General features: G+C 45.9%; 1 protein-coding gene across 1 annotated transcript in view; it reads right to left on the reverse strand.

Moving 5' to 3' along the window:
- Positions 1-10,167: 10,167 nt before the first annotated feature.
- Positions 10,168-24,509, reverse strand: part of TMOD3 (tropomodulin 3) — a gene marked incomplete at both ends in the record, with an annotated part of 35,628 nt that continues 21,286 nt past the window's right edge. The window contains 7 exons of the mRNA XM_080707695.1: positions 10,168-10,202; positions 13,330-13,474; positions 16,012-16,155; positions 17,075-17,182; positions 19,675-19,805; positions 22,149-22,238; positions 22,817-22,939. Coding sequence (XP_080563821.1) covers positions 10,168-10,202; positions 13,330-13,474; positions 16,012-16,155; positions 17,075-17,182; positions 19,675-19,805; positions 22,149-22,238; positions 22,817-22,939 — 776 coding nt within the window. The remainder of the gene's footprint in view (positions 10,203-13,329; positions 13,475-16,011; positions 16,156-17,074; positions 17,183-19,674; positions 19,806-22,148; positions 22,239-22,816; positions 22,940-24,509) is intronic.

Here is a 24,509-nt window from a genome sequence, read left to right on the forward strand (position 1 = left end):
AAGTGGAAGGGTATATTTGCTTCGTTTCTAAAAGAAAGCTTGAAAGCCGGGCATGGTGGCACACAGTTCTAATGGTTCGAGGCCAGCCTCAGCTACTTAGTGAGGCCCTTTGCAACTCAGTGAGACCCTGTTTCAAAAATAAGATGACTAGGCCGGGCGTGGTGGCGCACGCTTGTAATCCCCGCGCTTGGGAGGCAGAGACAGGAGGATCGTGCAGGTTCGAAGCCAGCCGCGCGCTGGCTTAGGAGACCCTGTTTCCAAATAAAAATGTAAAAATAGGTCTGGGAGTGTAGCCCGGAAGTAGAAGGGCTTCCAGGAACCCCAGTACCACCAAAAAAAAAAAAAAAAAAGGGCAGCCGGGCGTGGTGGCGCACGCTTGTAATCCCCGCGCTTGGGAGGTGGAGACAGGAGGATCGCGCTGGTTCGGAGCCAGCGTTGCTGGCTTAAGGGACCCTGTTTCCAAATTTAAAAAATATATAAAATAGTTCTGGGACTGTAGCCCGGAGGTAGAAGGGCTTCCAGGAACCCCAGTGCCACCAAAAAAAAAAAAAAAAGGGCTGGGCGTGTAGTGCAGAGGTAGGATGTCCCTGGTTCCATCCCAAGTACCGCAAAAACAAAAAACAAAAAAAACAACAACAAAAAAGAAAGCAAGCTTGAGGGTGTCCACTCTGCTCACTGAGCCCCATCCTTCTGCAGGGGAAGCAGAGGCTGAGGGCGCCCGACCAGGGCCTTGGCGGCGATGATGCCGAGGAGGAGAGAGAGGCCGCCTGCCTGGCCGCCTCGCGAGTCCCTGGCCCAGGGGCGCTCTGCGGTGAGTTGGGGTGACCGTCACATCTGACATCAGCGAGCAGAGCCTGCTTCGCTCTGCTGAGCCCTTCTGCCCTGTCCTGCTGCGCTTAGGACAGCACTACAAAGGCCTTTGGGTTTCCTGGGTGCTCTTGTTAGGACCCCTGTCCCACAGGAAAGGTCAATGAAATTAAGCCATCTCCAAAATAAAGAAACTTTATTAAGTAACAGGTATGTTCTTGTGAATCAAGCCACTCTATGATTTCATAGTGTGTTGGGAAGCTATGCAGGGGAGGCAGGGCTACTCGGGTGATCATGGTGGTCGTGACTCAAGATGGCCTTGGTGTGGCCACGTGGGAACTCCACAGAGGTCAATCCCCTGCCTGCAATATCTTTGCTTTCAGAGGAACCGGCCAGGATCTATTCCTCAGACAGTGACGAGGGGTCGGAATTTGAGGTCCCCAGATCACTCAAAGCAAAGAAACTTGCCAGGGATAAGGTAAGCGCAGGTCTGGGGTTTGCCTGCCTAGCGGCCAACTCTTGGGATGGGTAGAGAGGAGCTCATGGACGGGGGCAAGATGCCCAGGCGTTTTGTTGGAATTCAGTGAGATAAATGCAGTGATCGGAAGAGAGTGGCTCGAGGAGGGTCTGGTGCCTGGGTCGGGCGAATCTTGGAATGCTGCGTGTGGGTTTCGCAGCCTCTGCTGGGTCTCCAGCCTGATGCTGGCTGCGCAGCTTTGCAGACACGGGCCAGGCAGGGCATTGCAGGTAGATGAGCGGGGCCAGCAGGCAAGGCCTGCAGCCTGTGGCACCGTGGCTGTCGGCATGTTCACCGTGGGAGGATGCGTATGGCAGGGTGCCTGCCTCCCGTGTGCAAGGCCCAGGGTTCAATCCCCGGGACAGCAAAGGAAAGGAAGGCAAAATCAAGAGTATTCTTCCTCCTAAGGGCTGCCCGGGGAAGCCCAAGCTCCTAAGTCGGTGTTTGTGGACACAGTTCAGTCACTACGGTGTTGAGCTGATGCCAATGCTGTCAGAACTAACTAACTTCCTTCCTTCCTTCTTTTCTTTTCTTTTTTTATTGTGGTAGTGGGGATGGGACCCAGAGGCATTCTACCTCCGAGCTACACCCCCAGCCCTGTTTTTTATTCCTTATTTTGAAACAGGGTCTCACTGAGTTGCAGAGGGCCTCACTAAGTAGCCGAGGCTATCCATGAACTGCGATCCTCCTGTCTCAGCCTCCCGAATGCTGGGATTACAAGCCTGCGCCACCACGCCCGGCTTCAGAACTACTTTAGATGTGATTTCCAGCAATATCTTGTTTTGAAATTTACAACTTACTTCTCATATCTGTGCAGGAGATGAATCTTCCAGAAAGAGAAAAGCAAGGGGTGAAGAGGAAGAAGATGATTTGAAACATAAGAAGTGTACTAAAATACAGTGTATTCAATAGAGTATTTTTTTGGGTAATTTTTGGTGGTGCTGGAGATCGAGCTTAGAGCCTATGTATTTTCTAAGTTTATGCTCTACCACTGAGCTATATTCCCAGTCCCTCAACAGCTGATTTTATTTATTTACTAGTTTATTTATTTTTGCGGTGCTAGGGATTGAACACAGGTCTTGCCCACACTACGTAAGCGCTCTACTACCGAGTCACTCACATCTCCAGCCTCGACAGTTGGTTTGTTTATTTATGTTGAGGTACTGGGGCTTGAACCCAGGAGCGTTCTACCTCTGAGCCACACCCTGGCCTTATTTTTTAATTTTTTAAATTAATTTTTTTTTTTTTTTGGTGGTACTGGGATGGAACCCAGAGGCTATTTCCAGGCTATACTCCCAGACCTATTTTATATTTTATTTGGAAACAGGGTCTCACTAAGTTGCTGAGAGCCTCACTAAATAGCTGAGGCTGGCTTTGAACCTGTGCAATTCTCCTGTCGCAGCCTCCCAAGCGCGGGGATTACAAGCGTGCGCCACCACGCCTGGCTTTAATTTTTTATTTTGAAACAGGGTCTCACTAGGTTTCTGAGTTGCCACTTGTCTCAGCCTCCCAAGTACTGGGAATACAGGCTCGTGCCAACAAGTAATCTGGCTCCCCCAGTCCTATTTTATTTTTAGGTACTGGGGGGTTGAACTCGGGGGCATTCTACCTCCAAGTTCAGACTCCCCCCAGCCCCTTTTATTTTGAAACAGTCTTGCTAGGTTGCTGAGTGCCTTGTTAACTTGCTGAGGCAGGCCTCAAACCGTGATCCTCCTGAGGCTTCCTAAATACTGGGATTATAGGCATGTGCCGCCACGCTGGCCTATTTTTTGTTTTGTTTGCTTTTTTGCGTGGCACCAAGGATTGAACCCAGGGGTGGCCTACTTCTGAGCTCCCCTCCCCCACCTTATTTATTTCTTCCTTTTCTTTCTTTTTTTGTGGTACTGAGGAGTGAACCCAGAGACGTTCTACCCCCAGCCCTATTTTATTTTTTTTATTTTGAAAACAGGGTCTTGCTAAATTGCTTACTCAACAGTTGATCTGAAAAAAAAAAGATAAAATGTCTTGTTTTGATGGAAACAAACTGATTTTGCATAACCCACGTTGTGAATAAAAAATGTGCAAAACCATGATTGTGCCTTTAGAAAAATCCATTTTTCCCAAACAAGGTGACAGGTGCTTGCTTGCTGTGGGTGGGTTTTGGGCTCGAGTGCTTCCTGCTCCCCTGCCCCACCATTTCTTCCTGGCGCTGGGACGGGGTGGTTTAAGTTCAGCTCAGGTGTGACCTCCTCTGGGCACCTTCCCTCCCTGGCAGCTGGGTTTGGGGCGCTTCCTTGCTCCCCGGTCCCTTGGCAAGGCCTTAATCCCATTTACCACTGGCCTGCTATCTCACGTCACTTGATTCCACTCTTCAGAACTCCATGAAGGACAAATGCCATTACACCACCTTATTAGTGGAGGCTGAGACAGGAGGATCCCGGTTCGCGGACAGCCTCAGCTACTTAGTGAGGCCCTCTGCAACTCAGTGAGACCCGGCTTCAAAATAAAGAATAAAAAATAGGGCAGGGGGTGTAGCTCGGAGGTCAAATGCCTCTGGGTTCCATCCCTAGACCTGGAAAAAAAAAAAAATCCCTAGTGGATTAGCAGAGCTGGTTCTCAGCAGGTCCAGAAGGTCCCTTGGACCTGGCAGGTCCAAAGGACCCTGCTTCTTTTTATTTTTTGAATTCACTTATATGGATAGACAAGACCAAGAACTGATTAGATAGAACCATATGAAATTACTTTTTTTTTTTTTTTTTTGCAGTACTGGAGTTGGAACCCAGGGGCATTCTACCTCTGTGCTACATCCCTAGCTCTATTTTTTTTTTTTCCTCTTTTTAAAAAATTTTTTGCAGGTCTGGGGATGAAACCCAGGGGCATTTGACCTCCGAGCTACACCCACTACCTTATTTTTTATTCTTTATTTTGAAACAGGATCTCACTGAGTTATGGAGTGCCTAAGTAGCTGAGGCTGTCTGTGATCCTCCGGTCTCAGCCTCTCAAATGCTGGGAGTACAAGGGTGCGCCATCACGCCCAGCTTTTTATTTCTATTTTGAAACAGGGCTGCAAAGGGCCTAAGTAGCTGAGGCTGTCCTTGAACCACGATCCTCCTGTCTCAGCCTCCCAAGTACTGGGATTACAAGCGTGGGGCACCACACCTGGTAACAACAGAATTTACTTGTATTTCTGGAGGCTAAGGCTCAGTTCCTGGGGAGGAATCCCTTCCTGGCATGTGGACAGCTCCTTCCCAAGTCTCCTTCCAAGATGGGAGGGTCTTGTTCTCTCGTCCCTCTCGGGGCACTATTCCCTTCAGGAGGGTTTACTTTTGGGAGCTCATCTTATTACTTTCCAGGGCCCCATAATACTGTCACGTTGGGGATTGGGAATTAGGGCTTCAACATATCACGGGGGGCACAAGTATTCAGTCCACTGACACAGGGAATTGCCAAGCTTGTTCTTGAAGGGCACTGGAATGAACTTCATAAGCACCAAAGGGATTATGTACTCATTCAGAAAGCCCAAGTCTACAGGTTATTTGGTACACTTTATTGAAAACTATTTGCTCCAGTATATAATGGCAAGATATAAATGTCTACAGTACACATTCTTCAAAGGAAACTTCACTGTGCTATTATGAACTGGGTAAATATTTTTTATTATTTGAATATCAGTGTTATAAAATTGATTGCTTTTATACATGTAAAATGGAAAAATAGAGCATTAAAGTATTTTGGAGATATCAGCATTAAAAAAAACTTATTTAAATACCCGACTTCATCTAACAAATAAAAACGCGCTGTTACAAAGTTAATTTTCAAGCTTTTAAACATAACTAAAACCAAATATAATTCACCCAAAAGACTGGGAAAAACAAAATGGAGATTTATTCAAAATCACAAAGGTTTTATGCTATGAGCGTGTAGACGTGCTTTTTTTGTATATATGGTGCTGGGGATCGAACCCAGTACCTCCTGCATGCTAGACAGGTGCTCTACCACGGAGCGACATCCCTAGCCCGATTCTTTTTTTTTTTTTTTTTTTGTGGTACTGGGGTTCCTGGAAGCCCTTCTATCTCCAGGCTACACTCCCAGACCTATTTTATATTTTATTTGGAAACAGGGTCTCACTAAGTTGTTGAGAGCCTCACTAAGTAGCTGAGGCTGGCTTCGAACCTGCGCGATCCTCCTGTCTCAGCCTCCCAAGCACGGGGATGACAAGCGTGCGCCACCGCGCCCGGCGCTAGCCCAATTCTTTACATATTAATGAAGGTTTCCTAAAATACATGGCGATGGCTGACAATCATACTTAGTAGTATCTTTTCTCCTAGGTCATCCCTAAGGTTGGCTCCTCTGAATGACTGTATTACAAGATGGAATTTAAGCATTAATGAAATGTTATGTTTTACAAATATTTCCACATTGTTTGATTTTCATAGGGAGGGATTTATGGAACTGAATTATAGTGGAGAAAAATCGGTATGATATGAAGAATGACCAAATTAAAACATGACAGTATAAAAGTCATTGCCTATGGGTGGCATTTTCCCAATTTAAAAATAATTGGTGAAGAGTTTCTTTGGGGGAGGAAGAAGGAAATTCTCTAAAACACACAATATACTTAAACATATTGAAGTTAATTACTAGCCAAGCATGGGAAGGAGGGATGGGGAGGGAATGGGGTGGGGATTGGGCAGGGGCTAAATGGGTGATGTGTACATGTATGTCCACACACGTTTTTTTACCCCAATATGATGTATGAATACAATGCGCCAGTTAAAAAAAAAAAAAAAAAAAAAGAGTTTCTTTGGCTGAGTGTTGTGATGCATGCCCGTAGTCCCAGTATACTTGGGAGGCTGAGACAGGAGGATTCAAGGCCGGTCTCAGCAACCTAATAAGACCCTGTTTCAGAAAATAAAATAAAATAGGGCTGGGGGTGTAGCTCAGAGGTAGAATGCCCCTGTGTTCCATCCCCAGTCTCTCTCTGTCTGTCTGTCTCTCTCTCACACACACACACAGCCATCCCTTCTTTGGTAGCAAGTCTTGGAGCGAGCGCCCCTTCGATCAGCGAGCGGAGATGGAGAGGACAGCGCACAGAAGCACAGATCCCTGGTCCACAGGCGTGGCCCGGGGCCAGGGCAGCAGCGGCGGGGTCCGGTGCGCCCACGTTTGGTTCTCCCGGCACCAAGCTTTCAGCCAATACTGTCCAAAGCGGAGCAGCACCACACAGCGAGAGCACCGCTGTTCAGGAGCGGGCGTGCAGTCAGCGGCGGAGGCCCGGCTCCCGACAGCAAGGCCGGCGCTCTGCTGCGGTGCGAGGCTCCTGATGGTGAGTGAAACCCTGAGCAGCCCTGGGGGCTGGAAGAGTTTGTGGACTCTTACGAACGCTCACCTTATTTTGATGGCAACAAAGGTAATATATGACGTGCAAGAAAAGAGCATCAACAGTTATCAAAAGATTTCCTCTTTATAATTTTTATTATATTATGGGATCCCCCTTTTAAAGGAATAAAGAGATCAGATAATTAGCCAATTGGAAAATAATTCTCAAAGTTCTATTTACATGTGACTTTTCCGAAGCGTACCTCTTACATAAAACAGGTAAGTGGGTTACTTCATTCAGAGAAGAACTTACGATTTAATGACCAAGAAAATTCTTCTTGAATTTAAAAGCGATCTATCGATTTATGTAACACAAAATCTTATTTGGTCTTTTAAATGATGGATACCCTTAGAAAATGTATTTTCTTTATACTTTTACTAGGCTTCAGCTACAAGTATATAGCACCAAAATCCATTTTTATAGTACGACTAATAGCCACTATCATTGAATTCTTAATACATAAAATTTCATTAGATATTCTGGAAAAACCAGAACTTCAAACAAATATAAAAATATAATTTTGTAAAATGGGTAAGTTTTTTAGAAGACATCATTTTAAGAATGCAAAGAATTTCCTCTTGAGTAATCAGATAAGTTCAAATTAATTAGACTACAGAACTTAAGGTCTGGCTTCAAAATTAAGACCATTCCAAAATCCTAATTTATTTATTCTATTATAAAAATTTTAGAGAATACCAAAAATTACTTGAGTGGTGAAGAAGTGCCCGGCTTTTTTTTTTTTTTTTTGGTGGTACTGGGGTTCCTGGAAGCCCTTCTACCTCCGGGCTACACTCCCAGACCTATTTTTACATTTTTATTTGGAAACAGGGTCTCCTAAGCCAGCGCGCGCGGCTGGCTTCGAACCTGCGCGATCCTCCTGTCTCTGCCTCCCAAGCGCAGGGATTACAAGCGTGCGCCACCACGCCCGGCGAAGTGTCCGGCTTTTTAAGGATCAAAGTAAACACTGTTGTTGTCCCTTATGATTTCTGAAAGACTTTCTATATTCAATTAGATAAGTAGTCATATTTCAAGTTACTTGTAAAGAACTGTTTTCTTCAATTACATAACACACTATAGCACAGAACTGGAATGGTATGAACAAAAGCCAACTTATTCATACTTTGCAAATAATAAATGAAAAAGATATTTCCGTAAGTATGATACAAAATTCTAGATAGGGTCCCACGTAAATAATATTAAAAAAAGATCTTATTGGAGGAGGGGGCACACGGACTGACGTCCAGGGCAATGCAAACGCCGAGAGCTCAAGCGGCCGATTCTTCCTGGCAGCTCAGGCTCCACGCCTGACCCCCAGCCTCGCTGGGGTTGTGCAGCCCAATAATATCAAGTGCAATTCAAAAGTTGTACAGAAAAAGAAAGAAGGAGGGAGGAGAACAGCAGGGAGGGAGGGAGGGAGAGAAAGGAGCGAGAGAGAGGTGGCAGAAGGTCAGAAGCAAGCCTGGCTAACTGAGAAAGAAAAGTGCAAAGTCAATCTCTGGCTCCTTGAAACCCTGGACACTGATTAAAAACACCCCGCAGTTCCTAGGAGGGAAGCCCGTCCCGGAAGACACCAGAGGCTGATACGCGACACCAGCTGGCTGATGTTTAAGTACTAGGCACTTCACAATTCAATTTCAAAAGCTTAAAAAAATTTACAATGAAAAACGACCTTCCCCTACTCTACTCTGAGTTATCTTTCGGTAAGGGATCCGGCTAGGCCTGAACTTTTGCGGCCAGGATGAGCAGGGCTTACCACTGTCGATCCGAGCTCCACCGGTCTTATCCTCCTGTCTCAGCCCTCCACCCGCTGGGGTCACGGGTGTGCGGCACGCGGGGCCGAGGCCAGTGTTTCTGACTTTTCCTCCCGACCCTTTACTGGGAATTGCTTCTGCCGCCGCTTGCTGCAGGGCTGCCCTGAGATGGGGCGGGAACAGAAATGCAACCCTCGTGCACGCATCGGGGGTGCACCTGCACGGCCGTTCTCAGCACAGAACACTGTTCAAGGGGTCACCTAATGCTCTGGGCGCTCAAGACCACCTATGTTATAAAAAGTCTTTTACTCAATGAGAAAAAGCGTGTGAGGAAGGGGGCACACGCCAGGCTGGGATGCCTGAAGCCCAGAACGTCTCCATTTTGTCTGGCAAGTCTGTAGTGGGGCCAATACTGTTTGTGCAATTGTGCACTGAACACGGGAACCGCTCGCGCGCTGTGAACACTGAGTAACTTACACACGTGCCAGTCCCCCGCTTACCTACGATAACCGCCAATTTCAATGTCTGCCTTGCTAGTTCCTCAGACTTGAACTTTATTATGTTATATCTCACTTCTCATTTTTAACAGCAGTTTTCTTTTAGCCTAAATAACTACAAGTTGGCTGCGTGCCTTTTTATGGAGTGTGTGTGTGTGTGTGTGTGTGTGTGTGTGGCACTGGGGATGAAACCCAGAGGCATCCTACCTCTGAGCTATACACCCAACACTATTTGATTCTTCACTTTCAAACAGGGTCTCACTAAGTTGCAGAGGGCCTCACAAGTTGCTGAGGCTGGCCGCGAACCTGCCATCCTCCTGTCTCACCTCTCAAGTACTGGGATTACAAGCGTGCGCCACCACGCCCGGCTTATGGGGCTTTTGATGTCATTTATTTATTTTGCTATACTCGAGATTGAACCCAGGGCCTCACACAGGTTGGACAAGTGCCTTACCTTGAGCTACACCCCAGCCCAGAAAATAGTTTTTCTATTCAAATACTTCTTACCATGAGCTTTCCCCAAAATTATCCACATTAAAATGAAAAAAGCAATAAACTTAGACCTAACTATACGTTTAAACAAAGTATGTAATTGGCAGAGCTGATGACTTGTGTTCCCGAGACGTCGGCCAAGCGCAGTCACCTGCAGCGTGTGGAGCACCGTCTCCTCTCCCCAGAGGCGGCTCTGCCTCCTGGGCGCGTCCATCGCCAGTTTGGAGCCATCTCTTAAAATTCTGTATTTTGTTTTTCCTGATAAAAAAAATATCCTTGCCAAATTCATGTATTCTAAAAAATGGAAGTCTCCAGGTTATGGGATAAAGAAAGTTTCCAAGTGCTTTATACCTAAAAGGAACATAGTTTTGACGTCAGCAATCTCCCTTTTTAATTTAAAAAAGATTGGTCCTCAAAAGTTTTCAAAATATTCTACTTAAATGACTTCTGAAGCTTTTTTCCTAATTATATTTCTTTGCCCAAGACTCAATCTAAATCACTGTTAAACTACATTAAAGCTGATCTTAGTAGAAAGCGGGAATGCCTCGAAATAGAACGTATCGCCGACTACTGATGTTACAATTTGAAATGAGTAACAACTTAAACTAGGAAAATAATACATACAGTTAAAAAAAAAAAAGATTTCCAGTCTTTTCCCTTCTACCCAGAAAAATTTTACATCTGATGCCACCAAAGCGAGCCCTTGGTGAGGTTGTGAAGCCTCCCGAGGAGGGCGCCCGATGCTTACTGGTGGTCTCCTTCCACTCGTCTCTTGCGCACTGTGAAAAAAGAGAAGTGTGTTAGAACGTCCTCTTAGTTACCACAATGTTAATCTGCTTGTAACAAACACACTCGTGCGTAATTCAAAGTTATAAAAACAGGAGGCGTGCATCTCCACGTCACGTGACACCAGTTACACACACACACACACACACACACACACACACACACACACACACACACACACCTGCTTCCACCGCCCGCCTGCCGAGAAGCAAGGGGCGGCCGAACAAGGACGCCGCGGCCTGAGCCCCGGGCCGGCCCTGCGCCCACACAGAACAGTGTGAGAACCCCAAAACACTGCAGTCGGCATTTCATTGCGCAGTTATTTTTTTGGGGGGGAAAAAGTGTATACCTAGGTTTATAAAAAGAATAAATTATTGTGTTAAATTTTGCAATGACATTCGGGCATCCAGGTTAGACAGATTAAAAAATAACACACTGCACGCTCTCCTGGTTAGACACTACAATGTATTTTCCTAATATGAAAGCACATGAGAAAAATGACAAAGTTTTTATCAGTCCTAAAGGTAAGTGACTTCCTACAGCTTTTCCAGTTTTCTTTCTCTTGTGTTCGACAAAATGAACTGGTTAATTTGGGAATCCAGGGCTTTGATGAAATAACAAAGGAAAAGTCATGAAGACCTGAGGTCCTGGTGATACGATGAAGCCTCTCCTGCTCTGTAACCCGTGGCCGCCGTGGTGGCCGGCAACTGCCCGCCGGCGGAGCACGGGGGGTGCGTCCTGAGGCTGCCAGCCTCTGCGGGCTCGCGGAGCCACACCCCTCGGCTGAGCCCACTGGGCAGGGAGCTGGCTGCCCGCTTCTCTCGGCTCTCAGCTGCCAGCAGCATTCACTAAGCCACCGAGTCAGTGCGCAGAGCGTGTCCAGCCACGGCCGGGTGCTAGACAGAAGGAAGTTTAGCAGCAGGTTTCCAAGAGCCGTTCTACACACACCCATTCGAGCTTGCCCCTGACTTGAATTTGGTCCATAGTCATGAAGAGTAAGTTTTACTGAAATATTAAGGGGGGAAATCAAAGGATGCTGAGTCTACAAATACAAACTCAGCTCACGCATATAGATCTCTGAAAAATGGAGAAATAGCTGAGAGGCGAAGCAGATAATTCTTTAGGGCAGGGTTTGGCTGTTACTGGCAGACCATTGCAGGCGTCGCTAAGATGCATGTTATAAAAATGTTATAAGCAAGATCGAAAGGACAGAGTACAGCAAACAAAGAGGTGCAGGAGACTGTGCAGTTAGCAAGTGAGAAGAGACGACAGCGTGGGGCTCGGGTCCCGCGAGTGCTGCATGTACCGCAGGCCGCCTGCCGCGAGCCGTGGGCTTCTGAGCTGGAGAGGTGGCAAGGAGGGAGAGTTATTCAACCAACAGCTGGAACTAAGAGGGTAAGAGAGACAGAAAGATGTCGTCAAAACCAGAAACCAAAGGTCTGCTATCTCCCCACCCACAAGCTGAACAAAAAGGCTGTGCCCAAGAGACTCGGTGTAAACTTCTAGCCTTGTCCTTTGACGGCTCTTTTTGAATTACTACCTATCAGGCTGCTGAGACCCCACATCAGAAAACCGTCTTCGGGCTTTCTAACACCTGAACTACAGGCAGAGATGGGAGCTGCTGAGATCACCTACCTGCTGGAAGGACAAGGGAGGGAGATGGCACACAAACCTGTGGGTGGAATCCTGGGATTTGTTAGAATAGCTTCAGAGGAGGGCAAATGCGGTAACAAGAACACTGCACATGGGGCACATTTGCAGCACTGAGGATGGAGCCCAGGGGCATCTACCTCCGAGCTCCACCCCCTGCCCTTTTTTTTATTCTTTATTTTGAAACAGGGTCTCACTGAGTTGCAGAGGGCCTCACTAAGTAGCTAAGGCTATCTGCAAACCAGGATCCTCCTGTCTCAGCCTCCCGAATGCTGGGATTACAAGTGTACGCCACCATGCCTGGCTCTGTTCAACATTTTTTTTGGGGGGGGTGTCTGGAGATGGAACCCAGGGGCATCTACCTCCGAGCTACACCCCCTGCCCTATTTTTTATTCTTTATTTTGAAACCGGGTCTCACTGAGTTGCAGAGGGCCTCACTCAGTAGCCGAGGCTGTCCGTGAACCACAATCCTCCGGTCTCAGCCTCCCGAATGCTGGGATTACAAGCGTGCGCCACCACGCCCGGCTTCTGATTTTAATTTTTGCCTGAAATTCATCTTTTGAAATACTTTACCGACAAATACCGTAACCTAAAAGAAGAGTCACTTTATGGCACCATATTCTTTAATTCCGAGGTGGCCGGAAAGTTCATTTCAAACGGAAGCCACAGCTTCAGCAGCTCAACAGAAACATGAAGGAACAGGAGGTCACTGACCTACATGTGTGCGGCAGGAAAACAAACCGCACCATGTTGGGGAGACTTCCAGGGGTAAGAAACTAAGTATCAGGAGCTTAGGACTTGGGTTCGGCTGGGCCAGGCAGCGCACGCCTGCAGGCCCAGTACCTGGGAGGCTGAGACAGGAGGATCGAGGGTTCAAGACAGCCTCAGCAAGCAAGTGGAGAGACTTTTAGCAACCTACTGAGACCCTTTTTCAAAATAAAAATAAAATTGGACTAGGGTGCAGCTGAGAAGTAGAACGCCCATGGGCTCAGTCCCCAGTACCAGCACACAAAACAAAACAAAACCCAAACTAAAAATCCCCAAACAAACAATTTGGGCTCAAATGGTAGTGATTCTGTATTTCATCATATACAACTCAATTTCTCTGAGTCTGTCCTATAAGAAGGGCAAGAACCTTGCCTGTAAGGTTAGAATCTTAGTTTCAGCTGCGACAGATCTTGATGTGTAATTGAGAACAGAATGTCTGTTACAGAGAACTTCATTTAAAACATGAAGTAAGCCTGTCACACGGAGCTGGCTGAGCACCGCGCCAGTGACCCTACAACCTGTCTGCACTGTGACCCCAGCAGTGTACGTAGGAAGCTAGTATAACATGCACCGTGCATGGCGGATTTATAAACAAGAGGCAATTTCTGCCAGAATCCATTTTACAAGTAAAAATGCTTCTCCAATTCGTTAGCTTAGTGATACAATTTAAAAACGTTGGTTCGGAACCTCGTATGTCTTACCTAAGTCGTTGTTTTTTGTTATAGCGTTAGCTGCTCTGGTGCGGGGTCCCTGCTGCGTGAACTGATAACCAAATTTAAGGACATTTGTATTTTCCTCAAGCATCTTCGCCATTTCCAATTCTACAGCTGTTCCCAACTGTTGTCTCTGGAAGAATTAGGAATGAAAAATTGTATTAATAAGGTAGAAAAATACATTTCAAGTAAATCAAGACTATGGCATTTAAGCATATTCTTATTACTGTTGGTGTCTAAATTTTGATAAAACCCAGGGGCATTTGACCTCCGAGCTACACACACACACACACACACACACACACACACACACAACACAGTAAATACAGAGTTACCATATAACCCAACAATTCTACTGCTAAGTATACTTACCCCAAATAAATGAAAAATATAAGTTAATATAAGAACTTATACATGAATGTTCATAGAGTGGCATAATTTTTTTTTTTTTTTTTGGTGGTACTGGGGTTCCTGGAAGCCCTTCTACCTCCGGGCTACACTCCCAGACCTATTTTTACATTTTTATTTGGAAACAGGGTCTCCTAAGCCAGCACGCGCGGCTGGCTTCGAACCTGCGCGATCCTCCTGTCTCTGCCTCCCAAGCGCGGGGATTACAAGCGTGCGCTACCACGCCCGGCGGGTGGCATAATTTTTAATAGTCAAAAGTAGAAACTCTCCTAAAGCAATAGATTACTATTCAGAAATACTCCAAAAGCCGGGCGTGGTGGCGCACACTTGTACCTACCTGGGAGGCTGAGACAGGAGGATCGCGCAGGTTCGAAGCCAGCCTCAGCTACTGAGTGAGGCTCTCAGCAACTTAGTGAGACCCTGTTCCCAAATAAAATATAAAATAGATCTGGGAGTGTAGCCCGGAGGTAGAAGGCCCCTGTACCAGACAGACAGAGACAGACAGACAGCCAACAAGAACAACACTCCACTGTCAGCCACCAAGCAGAAAGGAGCAGCGATCCGCACTGTAGCGTGGACGGACCTCCAGAGCACTGTAGGACGCCAGGCACAAGCACATATTATATGAACTGCCCAGAAGAGGCACATACGGAGAGACAGAAAGTAAGTTCTCCACTGCTGGGTGCTGGAAGGAACGGCGTGCATGCTCACTGAGATGAGTTTTCCTTTCAGGGCACTGGGGGTGGAACTCGGGCGCTTTCTACCTCCGGGCTACACTCCCAGACCTATTTTATTTGGGAACAGGGTCTGGCTAAGTTGCTGAGAGCCTCACTAAGTTGCTGAGGCTGGCTTCAAACTTGTGATCATCCTGTCTCAGCCTCCCAAGCGCTGGGATTACAAGTGTGCGCCACCGCACCAGGCTTAACTGTATATTTTAAAAGTAAGTTTTATTGTATGTGAATTATGTATCAATTAAAAATTGGAGACATGAATGAAAAGCATCCTTATATTTTAAGATTAAATTTTTTCTACTTCCAGGTTCTACAAAATTTATTTACTATGAAGGACTGAAGGAGGTATTTACCATATACTTTTTAAAAAGAACTAATTTTTCTTCTTTTTTTTTGGTGGTACTAGGGGTGGAATCCAGGGGCTTTTCTACCTCCAGGCTATACTCCCAGACCTATTTTCTATTTTATTTGGAAACAGGGTCTCACTAAGTTGCTGAGAGCCTCACTAAGTAGCTGAGGCTGGCTTCGAACCTGTGCCATCCTCCTGTCTCAGCCTTTCAAGCTCGGGGATTACAAGCGTGAGCCACCATGCCTGGCTTAAAAAAAAGAACTAATTTTTCAAAGTAAAAAAAAAGTAATAGCCGCTCTGAATGGAAGCACTTCCATGTATATTTCTCCGCCTCTTTAAACATCTGTCTGGATATATGTGTCCCCGGCATCATCAAAAGTACCAGCACTGTACCTGGATGGTCAGAATGTGTCCTTGGGGGTGACCTAGGCACTGGAGTCTTGGTTTCTTCATTCAACCTACTCTATTTATGTACTTCTTATCCATCTGTGTCTCTGAGACTGTGACAAACTACAGATCCAAAATTCTACAATGTGGATTTGCCACCAGAGAGCTGAAATGGGAGGATGACTAGGTCACATGTAAGGTCCTTCCAGTTCAAAATAGCCAGCCACCTAAACTCTCTTAAAATGACTTAAGAATTATCTGAGAGCCAGGTGTGGTGGCACACATTTGTAATTCCCGTACTTGGGAGGCTGAGACAGTAGGATCTGGGTTTGCAGCCAGCTTCAGCTACTTTAGTGAGACCCTCTGCAACTTAGTGAGACCCTGTTTCAAAATAAAGAGTTAAATATATCTGGGCATAGTAGCGGATGTCTATAATCCCAGTACTTAGGAAGCTGAGACAGGGGATCACCGGTTGAGGACAGCCTCATCAATGTAGTGAGACTCAGTAACCTAACAAGACCCTGTTTCAAAACAAAAAAAATTTAAAAAGGGTGGGGTGTAGCTTGGAAGTAGAATACCACTGGGTTCAATTCCTGCGTGCATGTGAGCACGCGCACACACACCAGAGTTGCTGTGTCTACACCTCATACACGTTAGGTTGATATACGGATGCCACGCGTGCTCTCGGGCCCTTCCAGCCGCCACGTTCTTTCTGAAGGCTCCCCGACATCCCCTGCCTTCCTCCTGAGTGCCGAGCCCTGCAGCATGTCTGCATCTTCCTTTGGCCGCCGTTACCTGATTGTCAATCTTGATCTCGGCCAGGGTCTCGTTATCTCTCAAGGCGTCGATCAGTGCGAGGGCCCCCGCTCCCGTAATGAAGTTGGACTCCATATTTAAGCTCTTCAAAGTCTTGTTCACTTTCAGCATCTCTGCAAAAGCCTAGAAATCGAGGAAATTTTTCTGGGATTAGATTTTGATAGTACCCACACGCTTGTAATCCCAGCACTCGGGAGGCTGAGACCGGAGGATCGCGGTTCGTGGACAGCCTCAGCTACTTAGTGAGGCCCTCTGCAACTCAGTGAGACCCTGTTTCAAAATAAAGAATAAAAAATAGGGCAGGGGGAATAGCTCGGAGGTCAAATGCCTCTGGGTTCCATCCCCAGACCCGCAAAAGAAATAAATAAATAAAAATTAAAAAAATTGATAGTACCTCTGTCTTGCCACAGACAAACACACGAGTTACCACAGCGGCCTGACGTTTCTCTTTAGACTGTTTCAGCTCGACACACTGCACTGGTCTCATGTGTACCCATGTGTCACGCGCTCCGTTAGACTCTAGATTCTGGTCGTGTGTAATTTCCTGTCGGCGACATTTTTCTCTCCTACTGACATTCTCACGTTCGTTCCTACTCTATTTTATGTGTCCTTTTCCTGTGTCTCTCAAGCTTTCTCTCAATTTCTGTGTACTGATATGAAAAAATTTCAAAGATGTATCTGGAGTGAAAAATGAAGTTACAGAACAGCACAGCCGCGTGACTCCATGTGTCTGTTTTTCAGTGCTGGGCACTGAATCCCGGGCCCTTCGACCCGGCGAGCACTCGACCCCTGAGCTGCACCTCCACCTTCCAACCTCCCTCCCATGTATGCTTTTAAAAGGTCACTGGAAGGAAATATAGGAAAAAATACTCATCAAAGGACAGTAAGTAATGTACTGCCTAAAAGTGAGCTGAACGCCAACTGAAAACAGGGAGCCAATCCCATTCATGCAGTCAGTCTGTCCCCACTGAACACACACGCACACACACGCACACACACACACGCACACACACCTCAATACCCCCAGTGGCAGTGTACTTACAGCAGCAACAGGGTCATTGCTCCGGGTGGCCGCGAGACTAAAATGCTTCACATGCGTGTTGGTTTCCAAAGCCTTCGCAAAGTCTTTTAGGGTGGGAATTGGGATGTTCTTGAAAGACAGTAATGTAAAAACACATTACGTTTAATATCCAGGAAACTCAGTCCACTTACCAAGTATACTTATACCTACTTTTTTGCTTTAAAATGTACCCGAATTATATAAACAGTGTACAAATGGAAGCAAGACAGCTGTCTCTGTATCTACTTTGTTTCGGTGCACTTGTACAGCCGTTGCCTTCCACTCGCATCACCCTGATTTTAATTATTTTTAGGGTATGGTGCTAACCCCTGACTACCCAAAACGGACCCACTTTCCATCTCTACCGCGTACGCTTCCCGAGGCAGATGATGTGCTGTTCTCAGTTACTGAGTTTACACAGTATTAAGAGAGATTAAACCCGTCCCACCGAAGGAGGAAAAACGTAAAAGGCCGATTTCTCTGGTGGGCAATCAAGACCTCAAATTCCTATAGCCTGGCGATGTTTGGATCTTCAAGTAGAGACAGAGATGAATAGAACAGAATTTTAAAAGATGAACAATTAGTGGTCGGTTAGGGCATTGCCGTGCTCCAGTCACAGGGAGGAGCAGCCACAGCAGCGGAGGCTTTCTTCCCTAGGCTCCTGCGATTTTCTTTTCTTTTCTTCTAGTGGGGATTGAGCCCAGGGGCATACTCTCAGCCCTATTTTATTTTCCATGTGGATACAGGGCCACACCAAGTGGCTGAGGGCAGCTGAGAACCTGTAACCTTCCTGTCTCAGTCTATCAGGTACTGGGGTTACAGACTTGTCCAGCACACACAGCTGGAAATCAGGACTTTAAAAGAAACTCTGTAATGAAGCTACTAATGCTATGAGAGAAGGTGTAACACCCCAAAGACAGCCTGAGCTCCTCTTCAGTAATCATCTGTGCCCTCCTCACTCATTTCTTCTTAACTCCAAGGAAGAGCTGAACTGCTTAACACTAAATAAGATCTCAGAGGGCCCACTGCTAGGTACTCTCCCCAAGAGAAATAAAGCACGTGTTCACACAAGAGCCTCTAGGTGAATGCGAAGCGTGGCTTTACCTGTCATCACCTCAAACCGGAAGCGACCCTGTGTCTACCAACCTACGAATGGACAAACAGACTGCAGCAGAACCTCGGACGGGACAGGTTAAAGCTCGGCGAGAAAAAAGAACAAAGCACTGGTACCCGCAGTGACACGCGTGAACATCAAGTGCACTGTGCCAAGTGAAAAGCTAGGCGAGAAAGGTCACACGCTGCATGGTTCCCTTTCCACGACATGTGAAGAAGGTGAAAGGAGGGCAAAGTGGACGAGGGGCTGTGGGGTGAAGCCCGGGCAGAGGGCGGTGCCAAGGGGTCTGAGCAGGGTTTGCGTCTCCGCTGCGGTGGTAGCTGTACAACTGTATGCAGTTCTCAAAGTTCATAGAAGTGTACACTCAATGGGAGACTTGTACTCTATTCCAGCCATACCTTAAGGTATCTGGTTCAGAAACAAAACCAAACCCTCAGAACTGGGGATGCAGCTCAGAGGCGGAGCATGGACCTGGCCCGAGCGAGGGCCTGGACTCTATCCCTAGCACGAAAATAAGTAAATCTTCCGAGTCTAAAGTTCTTAAAAGTGGGCAGTACTTTATTTTTTACTTATTTATTTTTTGTGGTACTGGGGATGGAACCCAGGGGTCTTCTACCTCCAGGCTATACTCCCAGAACTATTTTATATTTTATTTGGAAACAGGGTCTCTTAAGCCAGCTGAGGCTGACTTAGAACCTGCGAATTTCTCCTGTCTCAGCCTCCCAAGTGCAAGGATTACAAGCATGCGCCACCACACCCGGCTGGGCGGTACTTTATAAAAGTCAGGTTTACTGATAGTCTGTAGGGCCTACATGTTTATATGATAAATTCTTTAAAAAGCAAGTCAGAAGCCGGGTGGTGCACGCTTGTAATCCCAGTATTTGGGAGGCTGAGATAGGAGGAACGCGGTTCGCGGCCAGCCTCAGCTACTTAGCGAGGCCCTCAGCAACTCAGTGAGACCCTGTTTCAAAATAAAGAATAAAAAATGAGCTGGGCGTGGTGGCGCACGCTTATAATTCCTGAGCTTGGGAGGCGGAGACAAGAGGATCGCGCAGGTTCGAAGCCAGCTGTGCTGGCTTGGGAGACCCTGTTTCCAAATAAAAAGGTATAAAAATGGGTCTGGGAGTGTAACCCGGAGGTAGAAGGGTTTCCAGGATCCCCAGTACCACCAAAAAAAAAAAAAATAATAATTAAAAAAAAAAAAAAAGGGCAGGGCTGTAGCTCAGAGGTCGAAGACCCCTGGGTTCCATCCCCAGTACCACACACACACAAAAACAAGCAAGCCAGAAAACAGAAAATACTACTTTACGATATTTTAATTTCAAATTTGAAGGACCTTATGTTAATATACTCTTAAAAGTGAAAACTTTATAGAAAACTTAAGCCTAGATTATCATAACTGATATCATATATCAAAGCTGCTGAGCTATCAAAGCAATATAAAAACAATTTTACTTGCTGAACACACCTTTATATTATTCAGATTCACTTCAGTAAGACGTGCATCATTCTCTTTAATTCTCTTTAAACTTTCTTCAACATTGGTTGGATTTGGTGGCTCATCAAATACTGGAACAATCTTCTCACCTTTTACCACGTCTGTAGTAAGCAATGAACAGAACAGGAGTGGACTGAGCAGGTTTATACAGGAGAACGGACGCACACATTTGCTTCCTAGGAAGCACCTCTCTCTCTCTCTCTCTCTCTCTCTCTCTCTCTCTCTCTCTCTCTCTCTCTCTCCCCACCTATTTATTTAACTAATTTAAGAGTTCTTTCTCTATAATTCCTAACAATTATCTTCACACACAGACACACACACACCATGCAAATGACATTTTACTGAAGAGACCAGCAAGCAGAGAGAACGCTCTCCTTCTTAACTCCAGCAGGGCAATCGTCTTCAAGATAGCTCGTAAAGGGACAGTAGGGAAGCACCTTCTCACTGAGGGAAAACTGAGCTCTGAATTCTAAGAAAAACAAAGGGTTTGTTACTCTTTCCCACAGAATCGGTATATATATTTGTGCTCACGCGCGTGTGTATGTGGTACTAGGAACTGAACCTAGGAACATTCTGCATCTGGGCTACACCCTGGCCCCATTTTAATTTATCCTCTTGAGACAAGGTCTCACCTAGGGGTGGAGGGCCTCACTAAGTTGCTGAGGCTGGCCGAGAACCTGCAACCCTCCTGCCTCAGCCTCCCAAGTGCTGGGATCACAGGCGAGTACCACTTGCCCAGATGAGGCTTTAACATTTCACCAACTTTGTTTCATGCATCCTCTGAGACCAGACCCAGCAACTCAGCGAGGCCCTCCACAACCTGATGAGACCCTGTTTCAAAATAAGAAACAAAACAGGGCTGGGGTATAGCTCAGAGGTAGAATGCCCTGGGTTCAGTCCTCAATAACACACACACACACACACACACACACACACACACACACACACACACACACAATCGCTGAAGCAGAAGATGAATATGCTATTTCTTCTTCTTTTATGTATGTTTAAACATTTCTAAAATAAAGAGTTAAAAACCAGGGGAAATGGCCAAAAACAGGTCACTATAAAATGGACTGCTATTCAGACGTCTGAATGAGGAAGATCTGTACGTACTAACTAGGAAACGTACACTCATGTTGAGTGAGACTCTAGACAGCATGGATTAAAACCCTTAGCACCGACACTGAGTGACGCCGAGGCTAGTCAAGTCCTCGTGCTAAGATACGAGCTCCCTCACATGCAAATGAAAGATAGTAATACCTATGTCACAGAACTGCTGTGAGGACAGAGAGCAGCCCACGTTCAGGAGCAGTGCACTGGAGAACATGGCCAAGGGCAAGCATTCAAAAAATTAACAAACAGTAGGATTATTGACAAATGAGGTTGCCAGGAATATTTATGACACATCATCTTTGTAAAAACAAAAGGCGGTTCACAGATAACATTTACACATGCGTATAAGCAGCAAAGTCTAAAAGGGTCTATGCCAAATTATTAACACTTAGCGTAGTGGTGGGGCAAGTACTGCCTTGTGAATGGACACTCTCGCCTCTTACCATATGTGCCGCTGACGCATGTTACAAAAGCACTTATTAACTGGGGATTTTCACGTGTGTGTGTATGTGTCTGGTTCTGGGGATTCAACTCGGGGCACGCTACCTCTGAACTATACCCCGAGCCTGTTTTTTATTTTTTTTGCTTTAAAGCAGGGTCCCACTAAACTGTCGAGGGTCCTGCTCACTTGCTGAGCCTGGCTTCCCCGAGAGCCTCCTATTGCAGCCTCCCAAGTACTGGGACTACGGGCTCGTGCCGCCACGCCTGGCTACCGTGGGAATTTAAAAAGATCTTATCTATGAACTTTTAAAATAGACACTAAAGGGCCAAAAGCCTTTTGCTTTCTCTTGATACAATGTCTCTGTCAGAATTGCTGTGGGTTTCCTTAAATCTGTAACAATGATAATAAAATGCCAATAAGGACTAAGCTTGACAGTTTTTATCCCTAACCATTGGTATTATTTACAGAGATGACAGTGGTTCTTATTACATTTGCTGGCAAATTAAGCAGAAAATATTTAACATTATATTTTCTTCTTCCTTTTTTTTTTGCAGGTCTAGGGATGAAACCCGGGGACATTCGACCTCCGAGCTACACCCCCTGCCCTATTTTTTTTCTTTATTTTGAAACAGGGCCTCACTAAGTAGCTGAGGCTGTCCACGAACCGCGATCCTCTGGTTTCAGCCTCCCGAATGCTGGGATTACAAGCGTGCGTCCCCACACCTGGCTTAACATTATATTTTCAATGGCTTTCTCTGTCAATATCATTAATGTGAAATTTTAAGTGCATATATACAGATAACATATGGTTTATACTTAAGTTGATACATGGAGAAAAAATATTTTTAGTAAGAACTGGAATTCACACGGCATTTTAAATACTCACTTGAAAAATGTTCTTGGTCAACACCGTTACTGCTTCCTACTATATTACAGAACTGTGTATTTGTTATCAAATTATGCATCCCAAGAATGGCTGCAAGTGGAAAAAGAGAAAGTTAGGTTTTATTTCCATATTTATTTATTTACTTATTTATTTGTGGTACTGGGGGTTGAACCCATAGGCTTTCTACCTCCGGGCTATACTCCCAGACCTTTTTTATATTTTATTTGGAAACAGGGTCTCACTAAGTTGCTGAGAGCCTCACTAAGTAGCTGAGGCTGGCTTCGAACCCGTGCAGTCCTCCTGTCTTGGCCTCCCAAGCGCGGGGATGACAAGCGTGCACCACCACGCCCGGCTCTTATTTCCATCTTCTTAAAACCTTTTTTCTGCGATCCTCCTGCACCAGCCTCCCAAGTAGTTGGAACTATAGGTACGCACTACCACGGCCAGCTTACAATAAAAAAATTCCTACCACTAACTTTAGCATCCTCTATTTTGCTACTAAATTCATATTTTTAGAACCAAAAAAGGAAAGAAGATAAATCGATTAAAATTCACATACAATCCCATTCTCATCAGTACTCTTATTTGCTCCTGCTTTTCTGAACTTAGATATCTCCACATTTATATAAGGTCTACTCGTTCACAAATTAATTTGTTTTAGGAGGTACCTGCAAGGTCACACAATTCTGTATCAGAAGCACTTTTCAAAGCTTCTTCTAATTCTGGATCAAGAGATACATTTTCTTCTGTAAAAGTCTGTACAGGTTTTTGTTTGGGGATAAATATTTTCCCTGTAAAATAAAAAACACTTTGTTAATTTCACTACTCCGGCTATTAACTCATCACTATTTTACCTTTCTTCTAACAAATGTTTTATTTTTATTTTTATTTTTTTGGTGGTACTGGGGTTCCTGGAAGCCCTTCTACCTCCGGGCTACACTCCCAAACCTATTTTTACATTTTTATTTGGAAACAGGGTCTCCTAAGCCAGCGCGCGCGGCTGGCTTCGAACCTGCGCCATCCTCCTGTCTCCGCCTCCCAAGGGCGGGGATTACAAGCGTGCGCCACCACGCCCGGCTAACAAATGTTTTATTAAAAGTATGTACAGAGCCGGGCGTGGTGGCGCACGCTTGTAATCCCAGCATTCAGGATGCTGAGACCGGAGGATCGCAATTTGCGGGCAGGCTCAGCTACTTAGCGAGGCCCTCTGCAACTCAGGGAGACCCTGTTTCAAGATAAAGAATAAAAAATAGGGCAGGGGTGTAGCTTGGAGGTTGAATGCCCCTGGGTTCCATCCCTAGTATGGGGGGGGAAAAAGTATATGCAATCAAAGGTGAAGAAAAGGTAGAAATTAATGTCTCCAGTGATTTTATCTTTGATATGGACTTGTTTCCAGGATTTGGGCTATACAAGTTAGAAAGGAAAAGCTAAGAAATTTTCCAACCTATGGAAATAAAAACAGGCTCTTTTTGGAGTAATTCTGAGTTGCTTTATAAATACTGAATCAATAATAAATGAAAAATACACAGAAGATTTAAAAAACTTTATTGATTGATTGATTGATTTTGGTGGAGCTGGGGTTCCTGGAAGCCCTTCTACCTCCGGGCTACAATCCCAGACCTATTTTTTAATATTTTATGTGGAAACAGGGTCTCTTAAGCCAGCGCGGCTGGCTTCGAACCTGCGCGATCCTCCTGTTTCCGCCTCCCAAGCGCGGGGATCACAAGCGTGCGCCACCACGCCTGGCTTTAAGAAACTTTAAATAAATAAAACCCTAAATTCAATCTCTTACCTTTTTTTTCTCCTTTGTGGAGCTGGGGATTAAACCCGGGGCATTCTGCCTCTAAGCTACACCCCTAGTCCTATTTTATGTTCTTTATTTTGAAACAGGGTCTCACTAAGTTGTGCAGGGCCTATGTAGCTGAGGCTGGCCTCGAACCTTGATCATTCCTGTCTCAGCCTTCCCGGTACTGGAATGACAAGCATGCATGCCATGGCGGCCAATTTCTTACACCCCCCCCCCCCCCCCCCCCCGTACTGGGGATGGAACCCAGGGGCCCAGGGGCATTCTACCTCCGAGCTCCACCCCCTGCCCTATTCTTTATTCTTTACTTTGACACAGGGTCTCACTGAGTTGCAGAGGGCCTCACTAAGGAGCTGAGGCCGGGAACCACGATCCTCCTGTCTCCGCCTCCCAAGTACGGGGATTACAAGCGTGCGCCACCACGCCCGGCCACTATCTTATTCTTAAGCAATCAGTAGTCACTTGAGGGATGGCAGAAGCAATCATGACTCCAGAAATTCAAACCCTATTTGCAAAGAAAGTTTCCTATGTCCTGAGTGGAATTCTGGAACTTCTGA

The sequence above is a fragment of the Muscardinus avellanarius genome, assembly GCF_963383645.1.
Source record: "Muscardinus avellanarius genome assembly, chromosome: 12".
In the NCBI taxonomy this organism is placed as follows: domain Eukaryota; kingdom Metazoa; phylum Chordata; class Mammalia; order Rodentia; family Gliridae; genus Muscardinus; species Muscardinus avellanarius.